The sequence below is a fragment of the Canis lupus genome, chromosome 23, assembly GCF_003254725.2.
Source record: "Canis lupus dingo isolate Sandy chromosome 23, ASM325472v2, whole genome shotgun sequence".
NCBI classification, from domain to species: Eukaryota; Metazoa; Chordata; class Mammalia; order Carnivora; family Canidae; genus Canis; species Canis lupus.
The window spans coordinates 11350997-11372256 of NC_064265.1; the positions used below are offsets into that span (position 1 = coordinate 11350997).

The window sequence follows — 21260 nt, forward strand, 5'->3', positions numbered from 1 at the left end:
CTCATTCTGCTTAACTTATTTTCCATGAAAATTTCTGTAAAGGGAGTAGAAGATCCTTGGTCTTTCCAAGGATGATGGGGAAGGCGATATCCACCTTCCTGGTGGATTCAGTATTATCTTTCACAGTGTTTTTGGCAGAGGACTTTGAGGTGTGCCTAAGTAGGGGCAGTAGGTGTGCTCAGTGACCCTACTTTCTCTTGTGATTATATTTTTGTATGTGTAACCACTTCATTGAGATATAATTCACCCATATAGAATCTATAACTTGATGGCTTTTAGTTTGTTCACAGGGTTGTGCAATTATTACCACAAATCAATTTTAGAACATTTTCATCACCCCCAAAGGAAACTCCAGATCCTTTAGCTGTCACCTCCAATCCGCTCCCATCTACCCCTACCAATGTGGCTGAATTTTTAATGAGCTTTTGAGGGTCACCTTTTGGAATCTGCTGCCCTTGTTTCTTGGCCCTAACAGGCTCAGCCCTGGCCTTGGAGAACAGAGTGAGGGAGCTTCTTGAATGCTCACTGTGCTCTGCAAGTATACACCCAATAGAGACTTACATTGTCTCTAACATGTGTGCATCAGAACTATATCACCTGGTAATATAGCTTTAACTTTTGTCTTTTATTATACCTGGTTATTTCTTCATTTGTATTCTGCTTTGGAGGAGTTGCCCTTTGCAATTTTCTGCTTTTTGAATATACATGTGTGTTGGTTTGAGACCTGGTCAAGTAACGTGTTTCACACTCAAGTGTTTTATTCGTTTTATCTATTTCGCCTTACTGCTTATTGTTGGGCTGTAGTCATGGTTTTAGGGATGAGTTTTTAGTCTTTTAATATCCAGATGATCTCACTTCATGTTTTGAAAAAGTAACCATTGTTCGCCTATAACCAGAATTTCCTGCCTAGGAAATAATTTAGATGAACAATAAAGCAGCAAACTGCATTTAATGGAAGAGGCACAGTAGGCATTATGATTTTACAAAATTGTGTTCTATTAATAATATAAAGTTTTCCTGATTCAACATCTGACTGTTTTTCTCAGAGTTTAACCTTCAACACTAATTGACTTTCATTCCATAGTAAAAGCTAATTTTAGGGAGGATGTGGACCTAGAACTCTGGCAGCTCCTCAGCTCAAGCTGCCTTGAAAGTTTTAGAGAGGGTAACTATAAGTACCGGGTTTTTGGAAAACAGAAAGCAATTGTAAGTGTAAAAAGTTAAAAATTTCATAACAGGAGAGATTGCACCTGAACCTACAAATTAGAGCGACAAGAGTTAAGAGGTAAAGAGGGAGATTGGTGAGATAAAGTATAATCTACTTTATTTTTGTTATGGAGAATCAGAAAATATAGCTTTACCTCCAAATGGCTTAAAGGTAACTACCCATATCAGTAAGGATTGGGTTTGGCTGCACAGAACAGCGGCTTCACCTGGTAGGATTTATTTAGTGATGGTAGCTCTCCAGGAATGTTTGTGTTATTATTACTGTTGTTTGTTATCATTGTAAAAAGTACAGCTGGATCCCTACATAACTTTCACACCCAGTAAAATCCAGATCACTCGAAGATAGAATGTCAAGAATGAAGCCATAAAAGTGGAAGAAGTAAATTATTACTGGACATTTTAATAATCTTGAGGCTGGCAGCGCCATGCTAAAGCCTGATACTATAAAAGAATGATGGATCACTTTGACTATTTAAAAATTAAGCCTTACACAGGGATTCTTGCTGTAAGACGATGTGCCTGTTCCTGAAAAGCTTGCATGTTCTGCAAAATTGTTGGCCAGAAATAACAGGAATTATTTGGCGACTTTGTAACCAGAACATTAAAAACATTAACCAGAACATTGTGCTACAAAGCACAAACTGTACGGTGGGAGATAAGTTGAGGTGGGAGATAAGTTGAGGCGGACCAAAGGCTAGGAGGCATGCAGGAGGGGGAGGGTCTGGGGCCTTCCGCTCCCATGAAGGGGGGCACAGGAGGAGATGCAGCCTCTGCAAGCAGAGAGCCATGCAAGGCTGCGACACACCTTCTTAGGAATAGAGCTCTACTTGTAGCACATATTTTAAATCTCTTTAAGGGATCCCTGGGTGGCGCAGCGGTTTGGCACCTGCCTTTGGCCCAGGGCGCAATCCTGGAGACCCTGGATCGAGTCCCACATCAGGCTCCCGGTGCATGGAGCCTGCTTCTCCCTCTGCCTATGTCTCTGCCTCTCTCTCTCTCTCTCTCTCTGTGACTATCATAAATAAATAAATAATTTAAAAAAAAAAACCTCTTTAAAATAGGGCTGAAAGGGCTCCTGCCTGTGCAATATAAGAGCACTTCCCTACTTACCATCGGCATATGAGCTCCCAGTAGAAAGTCCTGTAGCAGCACATAAGGCTGTGTGGGGAAAGCCAGAAAACACGAGTAGGCTTGCAAGACCAGGGACAAGCTGGGAGGTGGGTGGGGCATGGGAACAATTGCATTATATTTGATTGACAAAGGGTTAATATAAAGTTCCTCTGTGTATATTGGCAGTAAAGAAGAGATAAGCAAGAAAAAATATTTATGAGCATCCTGTAAAAGAACTATTAATGGCCAATATGTCCATGAAAAGATGTTGAGTATTATTAAGAAATAAATGCTACTGGCCAGCATGTACATGAAAAGGTGTTCAGCATCACCAGTCTGGAGGGAAATGCAAACCCAAACCACAACGAGAGATCAACTCACAGCTGTTAGAACGGCCAGTATGGGAAAGAAGAAACAGCTGGTGTTGGTTAGGATGTGGCAAAAAGGGATCCCTTGTGCGCTGTTGATGGGAATGTAGATTGGTGCAGCCACTAAAGAAAGGATATTTATTTCAGTGTTCTTTAACTGCACAGATATGAAATGTTTATGGGTAAGGAATTACATAACTGTGAATTGTGTTATATGCTGAAAGTGGAATCCTACTCAGCCCTGAAAAAGGAGGTGGATCAGAATTTATTGCCTTGGAGAGATGCTAGTGATAAATTGATAACATCGCCAGTGAATTTTCTAAGGCATGTGGAGGGGGTAGAAATAAAATCACAGGAAATAGAAAAGAGATTTTTCAGAGTGTTTTGGAATTAATAACTGTGTCCGGTGCTTTTGGACGTTTTTCTTTCTTCTCCTTTTAAATCTCTGGCAAACTCACTTGTGAAATTCTCATCGATCATCAAGTACTGGTACCTCTGCCTTCAGAGTGTTTCCTGAATCTAGCCACTTCTACCTGCCTGTGTCATTCTCGCCTGGACTGTAGCATCCTGGCTTAGCCCCAACTGGGAGTCCCTTCAATCTGTCCACACAGCAGCCAGAGAGACCTGTTTAATACTTGAGTCAGATCATGGCACTCTTGTCACAGTAAGGTCAGACCTCCTGCCATGGACTAAAGGTTCTGGGAGCTATGGACTGTCTCCCCTCACCTGCATTGCTCTACCTCCCCTGGCTCCAGCCACACTGGATGCCGCTGGCCTTTTTATTTATTTATTTTTTTATTTTATTCTTCCCTGTGTTAGAATACTGTACCCCTAGATCTTCATTCCAGTTTCTGCTCCAGTGACCTTTCCCTAGAAATGAACAAATAATTGATATTTGTGGCTTTATAATATTCCATCGGGGATCCCTGATGGAATAGGGAACAGCGGTTTAGCATCTGCCTTTGGCCCAGGATCCTGGAGTGCTGGGATTGAGTCCTGCATTGCTCTCCCTGCATGGAGCCTGGTTCTCCCTCTGCCTGTGTCTCTGCCTGTCTCTCTCTCTGTGTCTTTCATAAATAAATAAATAAACAAATAAAATCTTTTACAAAAAATTCCATTAAGTTGGTATGATTTACGTAAATACTGCCCTTTTGCTAGACATGAAGGTTGTATTTGGCAATGCAATGAATATCTTTTTTAATTTTTAAAATTAAGAATTTTAAAATTCAAATATAAATAACTTATAGCATTAGTTTCAGGTGTACAATATAATGAGCCAACAGTTCTTTACATTCCTCACTGCTCATTGAGATCAATGTACTTTTAATCTGCTTTATCTATTTCATCCCCCACCCACCTCTCCTGTGGCAACCCAGTTTATTCTCTGAATTTAAGAGTCTGTTTTTTGTTTATTTTTTTTGCAGTGAACATCTTTTAAAAAGTGTGTTGAAGATGGAACTGTTAATATATAGGAAATGTGCAGAAATAATTTACAGGTATTATGACCCCATTTGTATTTGATGAGCTTTTGTCGTTTTAACTTCGGATCTCCTAAGTAGTTGGCCCAAGTTAGGGTGATAATTGTTCAGGCAAGGACAATTTTTAACAGCTTTGTCGAGGTATAATTTACATAACCATATAATTCCCCCATTGTAAGTATGCAATTTGGAGATATTTTGAGTAGATTTAGAGTTGTACTACTGCCAGAGTAGCTGTACCATTTCCCATTCCCGCCTGCAGTGTATAAGGGTTCTAGTTGCTTCACATCCCCTCTAACTCAATCCACTGTGTGTCTTTTCTGTTATAGACATTTTAATGAGTGTGTAGTGGTATCGCGTTGAGGTTTATCATCAGGGACACTTTTGTTATTTGGGTTTTTTTTTAATTTGTTAAAATGTATGTAACATTTCCCACTTATCCATTTTTAAAGTGTGTTATTCAGTGGCATTTGGTGCATTCAAATGTGTGTAAGCACCATCTATTTCTGGAACATTTCATCATCCCCAAAGGGAGCTTCCTACCTGTTAGTGCTCACTCCTGTTCTTCCCTCCTCTTACCCTCTGGCAACTACTGATCTGCTTTCTATCTCTATGGCTTTATGTGTTCTGGATATTTCATATAAATGGAACCATATCATATGTAGTCTTTTGTGAGTGGCTTCTTTCACTTAGCATGATGTTTTGTAGCAGGTATCCTTTTTATGGACAAATAACATTCCGTTGTATCGATGTACTACATTTTCTCTGTCAGTTCATTGGTTGGTCAACATTGGGTTGTTTCCACCTTTTGGCTACTGGGAAGAGGGTAGCTGTGGACAAGATTTTGTGTGAATACCCACTTTTAGTGCTTTTGGGTATAACCCCGGAGTGGAATTGCAGGGTCAGATCATGATTCTGTGTTTAACTTACTCAACAACTGCCACACTGTTTTCTAGAAGGGGCACCCTCAAGTATGATAGAGAGTGATACTAATACTAATACACAGGAACAGCAGGCATGAACTGGGGCTGTCTTGGGCAAGCCAAGACAAATGGGCACCCTTGCTCAACCTACCCCTCCACCTGCTCCCTTCCCTTCCCTTCTGGCGTCAGCTACCATCCAGATGGTATGCTTGGTTCTTTTGTATGTTCTTCAACATCTGGTCCACGTGTATCGTTTCTTGCCCCTGAGGTGCTGAGGTCCCCAGGTCCCCAGTCTGAGAGAGAAAAGGAAATCCCTAATGCTGTGACTGTCGTTTATTTCTTAAAAAAAAAAAAAAAAAAAAGTGATAAAACATACATAACATAAAACTTATCATTTTAGCTATTTTAAGGGTATAGTTACCTCTCCAGTGTTGAGCAAGTACTGCCTTCATCCTTTCCTAGAACTTTGTCATTTTCCCCAGCTGAAACTCTGTACCCTCTAAACACCAACCGCCCATCCCCCCCCATCCCTCAGCCTAGGTCACCACCATTCTGCTCTCTATCCCCATGAATTTGCTACTCTAGGTACCTCACATAAGAGGAAGCATTCAGTGCTCGCCCTCTTAGCTGTGACTTATTTCGTATAATGTCTTACAATGTCTTACTTTGTATAATGTCTTCAAGGTTCATCCATGTTGTAACATGTGCCAGAATATTCTTCCTATTTAAGGCTGAATGATATGCTGCTGTGTGTATAGACTGCATTTCGATGTTCATTCATTTATCCATGACCACTTGGGTTGCTTCTGCCTTTTTAGCTGTTGTGAATAGTGCTGCTATGAACATGGATGTACAAGTATCTGTTCAAGTCGCTGCAGTCACTTCTGGATATATACCCAGATTTGAAATTGTTGTATCATAAGGTAGTTCTGTGTTTAACTCTTTTGAGGAAACTGGTTATGCATGTTTTTATCAGATGCACTGTAAACATGATTATATATTTTGCGCTTTAGATTTTTTTTGGATTCCTTTCTTAGTTTTAATCCTATATGTGAGAGTACTGGTTTGAGGGTCATGACACATTTTTTGGTTCTCTCAACATGCTGTCAAGCTGTTTACTGCCAGTGTTGTTCCAATTTATACCAGCTCCATCTGTTTAAACACTAATTCAGCTGTGAGCACTTTAATTGCAATCATCACATTGACCCTGGCTATTTTCTTTCTTTCTTCTTTTTTTTTTTTTTTAAAGATTTTATTTATTCATAAGAATACACAGAGAGAGGAGAGAGAGACAGAGACACAGGCACAGGGAGAAGCAGGCTCCATGCAGGAAGCCCGATTTGGGACTTGATCCCGGGTCTCCAGGATCATGGTCTGGGCCAAAGGCGGCGCTAAACCGCTGAGCCACCTGGGCTGCCCTCCTGGCTATTTTCATGTAAAATTATCCTCCCCCCCTGGTAATTTAACAATTATAAAATATACACTTTTAAGAGAAATTATCAAGGAAATTAGAAGACCAAAGTAATTTTTAAAAATATTTTATTTATTTATTTATGAGAGACACAGAGGCAGAGACATAGGCAGAGGGAGAAGCAGAAGCAGGATCCTCGCAGGGAGCCCTATGTGGGACTCATTGCCGAGACCCTGGATCACACCCTGAGCCTAAGGCAGATGCTGAACCACTGAGCCACTCAGGCATCCCAAGACCAAAGTATTTTTTGGGTTTATCACATGATAAAACATCCCGATGGGTTGTAATGCTCCCTATTTTCTGTGCAGGTTTAGCTTTGGACTGAATTTATGCACATTAATTTTGCCTTTTAAAATAAATTTCCATAGAGTTCAAGCTGTATGTCTCAGTATTAGAATCAATTCGACCTGTAATGTAGTATCATCTGCTTTTGTAGATTTTTTTTTTTTTTTTAGATTTTATTTATTTATTTGAGAAAGAGAGAATGTTCGCACATGAGAGAGCAAGCAGGAGCACAGGAGCAGAGGGAGGGGTAGAGGGAGAGGGAAAGCAGGCTCCCCACTGAGCAGGGAGCCCTATGTGGATCCTGGGTTCATGAGCTGAGCTGGGCCAAAGGCTGATGCCCAACCGAGTCACCCAGGCATCCCTGTAGATTTCTATACAAAGCCCATCAGAGGTCCTATTTCTGAAAAACTGGATTTGGTTCTGCCATTTTAGGAGGCTCCCCAGCAGGATCCGCCTCCTTTGCTTTGCCCTGCCACCTCTTGCCCTCTCTTCTTGCACAACAAAGAATCTTTGCACAACAAAGGTCAGTTGCACAAGATTGCCTTGGGTCCTGTCCTGTTGGAGCTCCTGCTTGTGAACTGGCCCTCTTTCAGATCGGCAGTCTCTGCTGCAGTGCTCCTGGCTGGTAGGTGTCCTCTAAGCTGGTGTTCACGTGTGATTATGTGGTAACTCAGAACCTGACACCCAGTGTATGTGGAATCTACCTCGTGTAATTGTTTATCCTTTTTTTTTTTTAGAAAGAGGTGCTTCTGCTGGCAGTTAGGGTCACAGCCATTGCTGAGAACTCCCCAGTGTAGGTTTTTCTTTCTGTAGTTGGCCTTTTCTTTACGTTCCCGTATGGGTTTCTCTGTGTGGCCTTGCCTCTCCTGTAGACCCATTTGCGCTGCTGCCAGCAAGGGAGCTGGCCCTCAGTGGGGGAGAAGCAGGAGAGGAGGGGAAGGACGACTCAGTGTTTGTGCCTTCCAGGTCTGGAGTGTGAGCCACTGTGCTTCAGGGAGACAGCAGGGCCTCATCTCTGGACCCCCTACAGCTTAGCCATGAGACCTCCTTGCTGCCCTGAACTTCGTAGGCCTTTCCCCTGTGTAAGGAGAATGAGAGGACAAGGATGTGCCCGCAGGGGGCCCACACTAGTTCTCATGGGGAGTCTGAGAATGGTCTTGTGTGCAAGTAGGGACAGGGTGGAGGTGTGGGCCGGATGGAGCCTGCAGAGAGACCTCCTTGCCCTTGCATACTGTTTGAATGTTGAGCCACATGCCTTACTTAACTGATTTTGTTTTTAAAGAAAGCAGGTTCAGTTAGTCAAGACCACGAGGGGCTAAGTGTCAACTCTCAAATGTTGGTGTGCAAAAACCCCTTGTAGGGCTTGACTTAGAAGTCAGTTCCTGGATTGTACCACATAGATCCTGGTACAGGAAGTCTAGAGTGGAGCCTTGGGGGTCATCTAAAGGTCCCTCATAGAGAAGCCTGCCTGTTGGCAACATCACCCCCATGTACAATTCATGGGAGATTCCTTCCCTGGAGAGTCCTTGCCAGGACCCACTAGACTGGGAGTGAGCCATGTGTGAATTAGGGTTAGGAGGAAGTAGACTAGGATGTGGGGGGCCAGCACAGCCACTTACTAGCAGACTCACTTGGGCTCCTCACATAATCTGAGACTTTGGTTTCCTTGTTTGTAAAATGTGTTCTTAATTCTCACCCTGCATGGGCTGCTGGTTTGTGAGAATACGAATAGATGAAATTCTGGAATAGGGACACATGCTTTGCATCATTCAGCGCATGTTTATTGAGCACTTACTGTTTACCAGGGAGGGTGCTGCCTAAACAGCGAGGGATAGATCAGCATTCAAGATGGCACTGTCACTTTCTGAGGCGTCTCATGTGTGGGCTATGCACCAGACTTGTGTCTGTGGCTAGTTGCTCAGTAACATTTAGGCACCACCTCAGCCTCTCTGAGGATAGTCTCCCCTTCCATTAGGTGAGGCAGTTGAGCCAGTAATTTTTAGCTCTAGTGGTCCCTTTGAGTTTGTGAAATCATAACTTTTGTCATGTAGAGCATAACTACTGATTTCCCTGAAGATGCTTAGGTAAGGCTCTTAACTGTGTGACCCTATAATAGGAATTTTCTAGAAAGACACCAATTAAAAAGTATCAGGCATGTCTCTGGCACCAGTATGGCCTGTAAATCTTTGCATCTGCACTCTTTAATCTTAATAATTTCAAGAAAAATGAATTATTTACAAGTCTGTACAAGTGGTTTACAAATGGCTGAGTAGGAGAAAGGTCTCATCTTGTGCAGTTTTTAAAACATTGTTGTGGGTTTACTGTCACTGCCGAGCATAATGATGGTAAGAGGCTTACTCCTCTCCAGAACTTCCCCAAGCACAGACCTGGGGTCACACTCCTCAGTTACCACTGATGTGGCCAAGTGGAAACATGGTGGGTAAAGAAATGGAATGGATTAGGGTAGGGGAGGCAAAAATAGAAAATAGATTAGCTTTTAGAATATGGCCAGTTATGTTGAGTTAAGGTTCCTTTACTTTTCCTTTGATCGTCACCTTTACTATAGTCTAGAACATTCTCCCAAGGCCTAGAGTGAGACACGAAGATGGGAAATCCCAGAGCACAAACAGGAGGCACACACACGTTTTAATGTGGCCCTTGGATGTTTACAAAATTCAAAGTGAGTATCTAACATTTAAAGTTCAAGAAATCTCATGTAAAAATGCAGATTCCTGTCCTCTCAGAAGAAATCAGCATGTCTGGCGCCATGAGCACCTCTTGGGTGGAGCAGGATGTGATGTACTCACAGCCCTTGACCTGGCTGCTCAGACATGTTTAGGGCAGGGATAGAACTCTTCTGCAACCTCATGCTTTTGTTCAGTAGATGCAGAAACTGAGTTACAGACGGATGAAGATAGGACCTGCTGGGGTGAAAGGGAGAAGTTGGGGACAGAACCAGGCCTGGGGTCCCCTCCTTCAAACTCTTGGAACAATGCTGCTGCCATAGTTGGGTCCCAGGCACCCTCCAGCAGGTGGCAGTCATGCTGCTGGCTTGCCTCACTCACCGTCTATCTCTTCCCTGACTTGACCCTGTGTTCCCCTGATTTTGCTACGTTCTTCTCATGAAACTCTCCTCTTTATCCAGCGCTATTCCCCCTCTCTTTTTGTTCTTTCTTCTTCCCTTGCTGTTGCCCCTGGATTTCCTGGACACTGGGTGCGTGTGTAGGTTGCTTCTCCCCTGCATCTGTGCAATTCTCTCCTCTCCTGGGCCTACCCTTCCAGCTTCAGTGCTCCAGGCAGGAGGCCCAGAAACTCCAGTGGAGCCACCCTCCCTCCCTGATCTGGGGGTGGCCACCACTCAGAGCATGTAAGTGCATGGTCCTTGGATACACTGATTTCTTCTGAGAGGTCAAGGATCTGTGTCTTTACATGAGACTCCCTAATTTTAAAATGTCAGGCCTTAATGTAGAGTTTCTCCCTCTGCTATGAAATGTTAAACATTATCTTGGGTGCCTGGCAAATTCCATGAAGCTGGCATGTCACCTGTGTATCAGAGGGGCCTCCTTCGAGCCCCTCTGTGGGAATGAGGATCTAGCCCAAGTCAGATGTGGGGTGGACATAGCTGCACCTATCACCCCAGACCTTCCAGATATCTAGCAGTCTCCAGCACCCTGCCCCACCTCCCAGGCAGCCCTAGATGTAGCCCTCATCCTCAGGTAGGAGGACCCACTCCAAAGCTTATGTCTTGGAGAAAGCCTAGGAGGGATTGGAGTTCTGAACAGGTGAAGAGACCCACTGTGGTTTGCTCCCAAAGTGGTGCCATAAGAATAGGGGGTATTGGATTGAATCTGTGTTTGCTGAGTGACTGAGAGGATAATCACTTCCCCGTGGGACTTGCCTCCATGCTGAATGAAAGCCTAGGGGCAAGCCAGGAGGGGCGTGAAAACACTTGGCACTAGATGGCGCCACCTCCCCTGTGCTGAAGGCTGGGCGTTGGTCCATCCTGGGGACACAGGGCTGACAGACTAGCCCTGCACCCACTGCTCATTTTTCCTTGCCTTTGTCCCCATTATTTATCCAGCACTCAGCTAGCACTTACTGTTTGTTGCCCAGCTGGATGTAAAGGTGGCTAACTCAGTTCTTTCTCCTGAGGGGCTCATAGTTAGTGCAGAAGGGATTGCAGAAAACACTCAACATTGTAGCAAAACACTCAATGTACCATGTACATAGCCACAGGACTGGAGTCCAGGAAAGCTTGAAATACAGGGTGACCTTTAAGTGGTATTTTGTGATGGAGTTTGCTGCGCAGTGAAGGGCTTTCTAGGCAGTGAGGACAGCTGGTATAAAAACCAAGATTTGTGAAAAAGTATCTTTAGCAAATGGTGAGAAGTTGATGTGGCTTAACCAAAGAGGTCTTGGATAAAACAGCAGAGCCTGCACTTGATAAGAGAGGATGTTTTAACAGAGACCGAGATAATAGTGGCTTCCACAAGGTAGACCTTTCTTTCCCTCCTCAAAGTCCCAGGGGAAGGGTAGACTTCATCAGGTAGATGGTCCCAGGCACCCAGGGTTGCTTGGGCGTTGCCTTTACTTGTATGATTTTTTTAAAAAATATTTTTAAAACATTTTTTATTTTTATTTTTTTAAGATTTTATTTACTTATTCATCAGAGACACAGAGAGAGAGAGAGGGGCAGAGTCACAGGCAGAGGGAGGAGCAGGCTCCATGCAGGGAGCCTGATGTGGGACTCGATCCCAGGTCTCCAGGATCATGCCCTGGGCTGAAGGCGGTGCTAAACCGCTGAGCCAGCCGGGCTGCCCTACTTGGGTGATTGAAGATGGTTTCAGCACCAGCTACCTCTCTGTATGTGACAGCTGGAGAAGCCATGGCCTAGAAGCTCTGTTCACATCCTGTTACCCGGACTTGGGGACATAACCTTACTGCAAGGGAAGATGGGAAATGTAGTTTTCGGCCAGGTGGCCCTGTGCCTAGCCACACCTTGGGAATTCCATTACCGAAAGGAAGAAGCAGAAATTGGATATTGGGAAACCTCTGTCCCATCGGCTTCTATCTTAGGAAAGCGTGGGCTGAAACATGAAGCACTTTATAGAGAGCCAGGAGGTTTGTAAAGCAGGGCAGTACCATGTTTTCAAAAAGCATCCTCTTTCCACAGATGGCACCAGTGGCCATGTGGCCAGCAACCACGGGGCTGTTGTAGTAACTCAAGAAGGAGGAGATCTACCCTGACTGCCTGGGTGAGCCTGGCCTTTTGATAGTTTGACAGGCTGGGCATTAGTGGGTTCCCAGCTATGGTTGCTGCACATCTGACTGAAGCCAAGGACCTGTTTGGATCTGAGTTCAATCAGCAGGCTGATGCCCTTTATTTGAGGTTTATCTGAGGACATGTTTTTATAGCTTGTTAATAATGTAAGTTGTGGGGGGTGCACCTGGGTGGCTTAGTTGGTTAAGCATCCAACTCTTGGTTCTGGCTCAGGTCATGAACTCAGGGTCCTGGGATCAAGCCCCTGTCATTAGGTTTTCAGTTCTGCTTCTCTTCTCCCTCCCCTTTGCCCCTCTCGCCATGCTCTCTCTCTCAAATAAAGAAACTTAAAAAAAAAATTGATGTGAGTTGGATCGGTGGAGAAATGACGACTGTCATTATATGTATAATGGGGTCCTTGCTTCCAGGTTGGGCCAAAAGTGCCCTTTTATACCATGAGCTTGAATAAGCTCCAGGAGAGGGGGCAGGGCCTTCTGGGGCCCCTGATCCTTCCTGGTTCTGCAGACAAGTTACTTCACTTCCTGTGCTCTAGAAGAGAAAATCATTCTCCTGCCTCCCTCATTTGTCAGTGTGTTTAACTGCACATCCCTATATGCTTGTGGAGCCATCTTCCTGCTGAGAACAGAACCTTCCTGATTAGAATATTCTGGGGATTCCCCAGTATTTCTTGTGTGCCTGCCTGGGAGACAGGTGGCAGAGGGGAAGGGTATAGATTTCAGACAGACAGTTGAGGCTTCTCAGGCTGCCAAATAATAGCTGCGTGGCCTTGACCAACAAGATATTCAACTGCTCCTGTGAATCTCTGCTTCCTCATCTGCAAAACAGAACAAATATAACCTGTCCCAGGTTGCTCAGAGGGTCAGAGAGTGCCCCGCAGGCTTGGGGCTTGCAACAGTGCAGGCATTCCTGGGGAATTCTTGAAGGTTCTCATGCTATGTTTATCCAACCTCAGGCCTGCGATATGTCTTCTCCGTGAGGCAAATGTGGTGCTCCCCTCCAAAGGAGGACCCCTGGGCCTTTGGTCCTGCAGCCCAGGTCAGGTTGAGGAATGCTCCCTGGGTCTCTGTAATCCTTCCCTATGTTCTGATTCTCTGGGCCTTTCAGGCGGCTGGTAACTTGCTGTGTTCATATGGCTGGTCCCATTATGGCAAAATCAAATACAGTGTTTTCTTTTTAAAAAGGCATTTTGGCTCAGTCTCACCTTTCAATATTTTATCTCACCTGTCATCACATGCTCTGAGCGAAACAATCTCTCTTGGACATAAAGACCCACACTGTAAATAGGTTGCCCTTCAGCCCCGGAAATGTGGAAGGACAGGTCAAGTCTCAGAGTTTGAGCAGCTGCCAACGTGCTCAGAAGTGACATGGTATTCTTAGAAGGGACTTTTGTTTGAGATTGTTGCCTTCCCCACCACCAAAAGCAGTGACACCAGAAGATTCTAGCCTGTTGCGAGGGTGAGTCATGCAGGAATGTGTTGGTCCTCTGCCTGTTCTCCTAGGCATAGGCTGGCAATGCCTTTTGTGGAACCAATCTGTGCTCAGTTAAGAGACGCCTCCAGTTGGGGGTGACCCCACGTCCCCTCAGTCACAAGGCTGCCATTTTATAACCACGAGGCAGCCTTTCAAAATGAGCTTTGTGGAAACTTGTCACTTGATTGTGAGGGGAGAAACCGATTGCTTAATTATGAGCCCATCTTGAGCCTCTTGGGTGGCGTTTTGTTGGTGGTGGGAGGTGAGAAGAAACACAAGACCTCTGTCTTGAGGTTGGGCTGTTGGCTCTGGCCTCCGGGAGGAGGCAACTTCTGTTCCCAGCAGACCTTTGCAAAGTGGCAGAGGGGCTCTGGTCTGCTTTTCAGCTGGCTGAAATGCCAGGAGCGCTCCCAGTGACATTTCCCACACAACGCAGAGAATCCAAGTGTTCAGATGTTATCCCCCCTCCAGTCCCTATCTAAGAAAAATTCTAAATGTCTTCACTTTGTACTTATTTTTCTTCTCTTTCCTTAGTGCTTGCGAAACCACACTGACTTCCTGAATTGAAATGTTCTGCAGTGAAGCTTTGCATATTAAGTTGAGCGAAAAGGGGTTGTGCGGGGGAAGAGGGGTGCAAGAGGGTGTGTGGGGAGCGAGAAGGAGATAAGAGGAGTCTGACAGGTGCATTCAGTGGGGTCTTGCTCAAAGGGAGACACTTGGTCACTGAATGCTCCCTTTACCTGTGATTTGGTATTTTTTTGCCTGCCATGTAGCATAAACCATGAAGGACAGAGGGATTTTGGTAAGTCTCTGGCATAGCTGTTCTGGGCATGGGAGGCTCCGTATTCTACTTGAGTGTGAGCGGCTCTGTAGGCACTGCCTTGCTGCTTGCCTTTGCTTTGGTTCAGGCCAGGAGCAGCAAAGGGACTGATCTTCCCTGCTGTGCTGGCTTTGTTTCTCCAGTGAACTCCTGAACACCTGCCTGGGGCTCTTCCTACCACCTCCCCTTCCTGCTGGCCACACCCTGGGATTCGCTCCCACTGTTTGCACCACTCACTTCCTCCGTGGGTGTTCAGACGGGGCCTCCCTCCTTTGATGCCACCTTCCACGTCCTCAAATGACTCATGACTGTGATCTCTCATCAGCACCTCTTCCTTACTTTACCTTGCCCATGTGTGGTTTCCTGGTTCTTGAGAGGATTTTCTCCTCCTGCCTCTCCCTGCACTTTGGAGAGGGACAGGAGTCCGAATCTCATGCTCTGCTCTCCACCTTGATCCTGGCCCCCGCCTTTGTTTACTACTTCAAGGCAAGGACACTGTGCAATAACCTTCTTAATTGCTCTTACTGCATTCTTCTTTATCTTTCAAGTGATTTTTCTCATTGAAGCCTCATTCCTCGAATGAAAGACCCAGTTAACTCTCTTGCCCAGCCATGAGGACCACAGGTGCTTCGGTTTATTTATGGGTTCCCAAGACCTCCACTGCTCCCACCTGCCATTTACCATCATGAGTCATGAATACTCTCTGTGAACTGGCCCAGTATGGTGACTGATGTCAAAATTAGTGGAGAGATCATCAACATGCATCCATTAGCATTTATTTTACTTCACTGTTCTCAGGGGTAGAGAAATTGTGGAAGACTGGTCTTGTCCTGGGTACATTTGCTGTGGTGTTGTGTTTACAGTTTAATTAAAAGGCCTCTGTTGTAGTGTGCTTTATATGGGTTGATTTACCTTCATAAGCATTATGGGGCATCTTTTGAGCACAGTCTAGGCCAGGACCTATGAGGGGTACGGTGATAGATTGAGAACAACTGCTGATGGAAATTTGCCATCTCACAGGGGAATGTGTTGGATACTAAAATAGAATAGATAGATAGAAGATAGAATGTAACACTGCCAAAACACTGTATTAATATAGAAGGGAGGAGAGAGGTTAATTCTGCATGACTGCATGACGTGCTCAAAACACCAACATTTCTGGGATGATCCAGCTCTGCCTTCAATGGAGGAGCATTTGTTGCTTTAATGGGTGGAAGTTCCACAAGAATACAAGCACTGCAAGAGCAGGACCACGACTGTTGTGTTACTGTTGCATCTCCTGTGTCCCTGGGACTCAGGATGTATTTGGGTGGATGAATGGAAAGAAATACAGGCCGATCCACAATTCGGGGAATTAAATGAAGGCAAAATCCCAGATGAAGGGATGGCTTGACTGGTTAAGAGTAGCAGGAAGAAATTAGACATATTGGTGAAATTGTAACTGCTTTGGTTTATGCATCAAGTGATTGAAAGAGAATGGTCAGAGAAATAGTTGGGAAGAATGAGCCCAGAAAGCACATGAATTGTGGCTTTACTTCGAATGAAGTGGGCCGCTAAATGGTATAGGAACTATTTTGGGTAGGTCTTGTAAGTTTCAAGAATGGATTTTAAATTGGCAAAAAAGATCTCTGATGTGGCCGTAGCTGGCCTCTCCATGCTGTGGGTAAGTAGCTGAAGGTATCTGTTGAGGCCACAAGGCCAGTTAGCTGGCAGCAGCAAGGCCAAAACCATTTCTGGGCTCTCATTTCCCTATTTTCTTCTCTCCAGACGTGTGCAACAGCACCGATCTTCCGGAAGTCGAGATCATTAGCCTGCTGGAGGAGCAGCTGCCCCATTATAAGTTAAGAGCCGACACCATCTACGGTTATGACCACGACGACTGGCTCCATACACCCCTCATTTCTCCAGATGCCAACATTGACCTTACAACCGAGCAAATTGAAGAGACGCTGAAGTACTTCCGTGAGTAGTTCCTTTTGTTTGGTGAGGCACTGCAATGGCCCATGCTTCTTAGCTGTGGCCCTGCATGGGACCTTGTACTGGTTAGCAGGTCTTACAGCCTGCCATTCATGGAAGGGTGCTCCAGGAAATGTGGCTGTAGGGTTTAGTCTCACACATGGCCTTGATTTTGAGTGTTATGAATAGACATTTTAGTGTATCAGGGACCAAGTACGAAATTTCATTTGAACCAGTTTTCTCATAACTGTAGAGAAGAATTTGAAAATGCTCCCATTTCCCCCCTCTTACCAAAATACCATCTGAATCCTTAGAAACTCCCTGAGAAGGAGTTTGCATTTAAACCAAAGGTACTGGGAATTCTTGGCTGCTTAGTATTATTTATAGGACATAGCAAAACATGTATAACAAGGCTGACAATTTTTCTTCTTTTTTAAAAAATTGAAGTATAATTGATATATAACATTATATTAATTTTAGATGTACAACATAATGACTTGATATTTGTCCACGTTACAGAATGCACCACCACAATAAGTCTTGTTAACATCTGTCGCCATACAGAGTTAGAAAAAAATTTTTTTCTCATGGGGAGAACTTTTGAGATCTGCTCTCTTAGCAATTTTCAAATATGCAATACATAATATTAACTGTGGTCACCATGCTGTACATTTTATTCCCATGACATATTCATTTTATAACTGGAAGTTTGTACCTTTGACCCCCTTCACTTGTTTCTTCTACCTCCCCAACCTTCCTGCCTCTGGCAACCACCTGTCTGTTTTCTATATCTGTGAACTTAGTTTTCCAAGGCTAATGATTTCTGTATGAAAGCCCACTAAGCTGGTTATTCAGGAAAATCAAAAGGCTGCTCCAGTGACAAACTAGTTCTGCCTTGGGCTGACACCTGGTAGGGTGAGCAGTACACTAGGTGGGTTCTCCCCCTCCCCCCCGCCCCCCACTTCCCAGTGTGTGAAACCTGATTTTGCAGATTTAGAAAACGTGATAATTTTAAAAATTCATGCTAATGATGTTTCTGATGTTCATTCAAGAGGTGCCTTTGTAGAAATAATTTTACTCTTTAGAAATTCACTGCAGCCCTATGAGATGGGTAGGACAGACCAGCTCTCCTTTGTCTTAAAACTTCTGACTTTAAAATTCCAGTCAACTTTAGCCTAGTCTAAATTAGTGATGTCACTTTGGAAGTGACATCATTTACATACCTGTGTATCATTATGTCACCTTTAAAAATAAAAAGTATAGCAATCTTGCTTCTACTTGATGGTAACATGGTTCAAAACGAGCTTATAACAGCAGTAAGTTTTCTGTAATTATTGCCTCAATACAGAATGATCTCCAGTGTTCTTAAATTTGGGAAATCACTTATAATGAGTTGGAACTACAAGTTTCTCTTTTAGAAAGTATCTGGGGCTATTTTCACATTTTCTCTATTAGATGTTAATGAGGAAGGAATTTTGTTTAGACTGACCTGTGTTTTATACCTAAGACAAATCCTACGGTCTTTGTGAACACAGCAGATAATCCATTTCAACAGGAATAAAAATAGAATAGTCCATACCAGGGCAGATATGAAGCATGTTAGACTTGTACCAGTGTTCACATTGGAGCTTTAGAATTTCTGATGTGTCTGGTAGCATATAGGAAGCTCTTTGGCAGTCACTTCTGTTGACGCACGGTATCTGTTACACCAAGAGATGTGGTGGTGGGTAGAAAACTGTCCGGAGTCACGTCCTTGGCAGGTTCTGTATTTGGTTCCTTCAGACTGCTTCACGGTATAATTCACAGCAGAACTATTTTTTCAAAACTCCTCGTGTGTTACTTAATCTTCCTTAAGAGATTGTGTGATTCTGTTGGACCCTGCTTGGCTGTTTCTGTCACCGGAGGCTCCTGGATCCCTTCTCATACACAGATTAACCACTTACATTCACAGCATAGTGGGAACCATCCACAGGGAGTCCTTCACTGTTTTTGTAGAATTTTCCTATGAATTGCTCCTTTCATCCCTGTGAAATGTCTGCAGTTTGGGCAGGGCTGGTTTGATTCTCAAGGAAGTAGAAGCATAGAATTTATTCCATAGTACTGATCTCCCATCTTTTCAAATACTTGCAACAGCAGACTTGAACAGACACTGTGGCTTATTTCTGTTTGTTCGTTCTGTTTTTATTTATTTATTTTTAAGATCGTATCTATCTATCATCATCATCTATCTATATCTATCTATCTATCATCTATCTATTTATTTTAGACAAAGAGGATGTGTGCAGGAGAGCATGTGTGCAGGTCGGGGGTAGGGGCAAGGGAGAGAGAGAATCCCAAGCGGACTCCCTGCTGTGTGTAGAGCCTGAACTGGGGGCTTGATTGCAGTTGATCCTAGGACCCTGTGATCATGACCTGAGCTGAAATCAGGAATGGAACACTCTTAACCAACTGAACCACCTAGGTGCCCCAGTTACATATTTAAGGGAGGGAGAAAAAAAATATGATGGATTTGGCAGTGGATAAAACAAATTATACTAAGATTAGAAGAAACAAAGTAAATGCTGAGCAGAGGTTCTAAAGGTGCTTAGAGCATAGTTTGCCCCAAGTCTGACCTTAATTCTGTATTTTCTTCTGTGATACTTGCACTTAGAGCAAAGTAGGTATTTGCTAACTTGATTAAATGAATGATCAGGGTTAGCTCTTACATATAGCACACTCCTCAGCAGGGATTTCAAACTGAGGTCCTAGGACCCCCAAAAAGTCTGTAGAGGGAAATTGGGGATTCTGTGAAGTTCTAAAGGAATGAAACGATGTCTTTATTTTCACTAACTTCTAACTGAAATGCAGCATTTCCTGTCACTGTGAAGATAGAAAACAAAAAATGGTGGTATTAGCAGGACCTGTGACTTTTTCACCAATAGAAATCAAGATTTTCATGTCATGTTGCAGTGGAAACAGATACTTTGAAATACCACCTTTACTCATCACTGCTTTGAAATTACATTCATTATTAGGCATGCCGATAGCCCTTGCTATCTAATACATTGATAATGAAGCTCTTATAGCACAGACTTTTTGCAAGTTTTAATAACTGCATTGTAATACAATTGGTTTCCTTTTGTAGTCCTTTGTATTTTATGTTATGTTTTCAACTGTTTATTCTTTTTTTTTTAATTTTATTTATTTATTCATGAGAGACACAGAGACACAGGCAGAGGGAGGAGGAGGCTCCTTGCAGGGAGCCCAATGTGGGACTCGATCCCAGGTCTCCAGGATCACGCCCCTGGCCGAAGGCGGCACTAAACCGTTGAGCCACCCGGGCTACCTTCATCTCTTTCTTCTAAGGAGGGGTGCGTGAGCCTTGCCAAGCTGGCTGAGAGGTCAGTGGAAAGCACAGATCAGGGGCCCTGCTCTGTGCATGGTGTCCTCTTTGGGTTTCATTGTTTGTTTACACGTGCGTAACTAGGAGATGCTCTGGCCACGACACAGTGACTCACCTGTGTGTGTTAAATCAGTTGTGAGGTGTGTGAGAAGATAACAGAGCTGTTTCCTCTTAGGTTTATTTTCTTATCAGTTAGGACAGTGGTTCTCTGTTATGGGTGGGAGTGGGGAGAAGAGACCCTAGAGATTTTGATAATGGGAGATGAGGTAAAACTCAGTCCCCTTCCTTACAGGCTGTCCCTCAGAGTAGAGAAATTACACTTTGCCTTTTAAATCTGGCCCTTATCTGGCCTGTTGTTTTTGTTTGTTTTGTTTTTTAGTATATGTACTGCCAAAGTGAGTACTTTTATTTTTTTATTTTCAGTAGCCTCTGTGCTTAATGTGGGGCTTGAGCTCCCAACCCCGAGATTAGGAGTCATATGCTTTGCCCATTGAGCCAGCCAGGTGTCCCTCACCTGGCTTGTTAAGAAGAGGTGTCTACCTTTTTGGGGGTCTACCTTTACCAGGTGGTAGAATGACCCTTTCAGGCAAATATTTAACAGGTTGATTTTTTGACTCCGGGGAGTGTGGGAAACACAGAACATGAAAATGATTCACACAGCAAACGTACCCATAGATAGGGGACATTTAGGACTAAGTGGTCTAGGAGGAAGAAAGAACAGTCAACGTGTAGCCCTTGCCGGTATCAGGCACTGCTCCTAATTCCTTACATGTATCTCATTCAGTTCTCACAGTGACCTCTGGGAGAGAGTCTTGCTGTCCCCATCCTGCAGGTGAGGACACTGAGGCACAGGGAAGTTAAGACGCTTGCCCAAGGTCACACAGCTAGCACAGTGGGGTGCTGAATTTCAAACCTACGTTGTCTGGTTTGACTGCATGCTTTACTTTCTCAGAAGAGCAAAATGAGAAAACCATTTAAGAATAAAGCTTACTTGGAAAACATGATACAAAGAGCAAACCCTCAGTTTGACTGTATCAGGAACTATTTATTTATAAAATGTGTGTCCCACATATTCAAAATTCAACTTTTGTTTTTTCCCCATAAAGGTCGGTGTCCCAAGCGACAATCAGCCAGATATAACTTAATTTCAACTTGAGGTTTCCTCCCTTCTTCCCTGTGGTTTTGTCTCTGTCCTGTGGTCTGGAGGTCATGCTTCCCCATCTCTGGTGGAAATGACTTGTGGGTGCTGTGGACCTTTCTTGCCACACAGCATTCTGCAGACACCAGACATGAAGGCAGCTGTGTTGGTGCCAGGTGGCTGTGGTCCTCATTTCCAGGGCCTGCTCTCTGTAACTTTTTTTTTTTTTTTTAAGATTTATTTATTTATTCATGAGAGACATACAGAGAGGGGGAGGTGGGGAGAGAGAGAGAGAAAGAGAGAGAGAGAGAGAGAGGCAGGCTCTTCTCAGGGAGCCCGATGTGGGACTTG

The 21260-nt window shown here is 44.1% G+C and overlaps 1 protein-coding gene across 1 annotated transcript in view; it reads left to right on the forward strand.

Annotated features, from left to right (window-relative positions):
* Positions 1–21260, forward strand: part of TRAK1 (trafficking kinesin protein 1) — a 116705-nt gene that overhangs the window by 12471 nt on the left and 82974 nt on the right. The window contains 1 exon segment of the mRNA XM_025461190.3: positions 16201–16395. Coding sequence (XP_025316975.1) covers positions 16201–16395 — 195 coding nt within the window.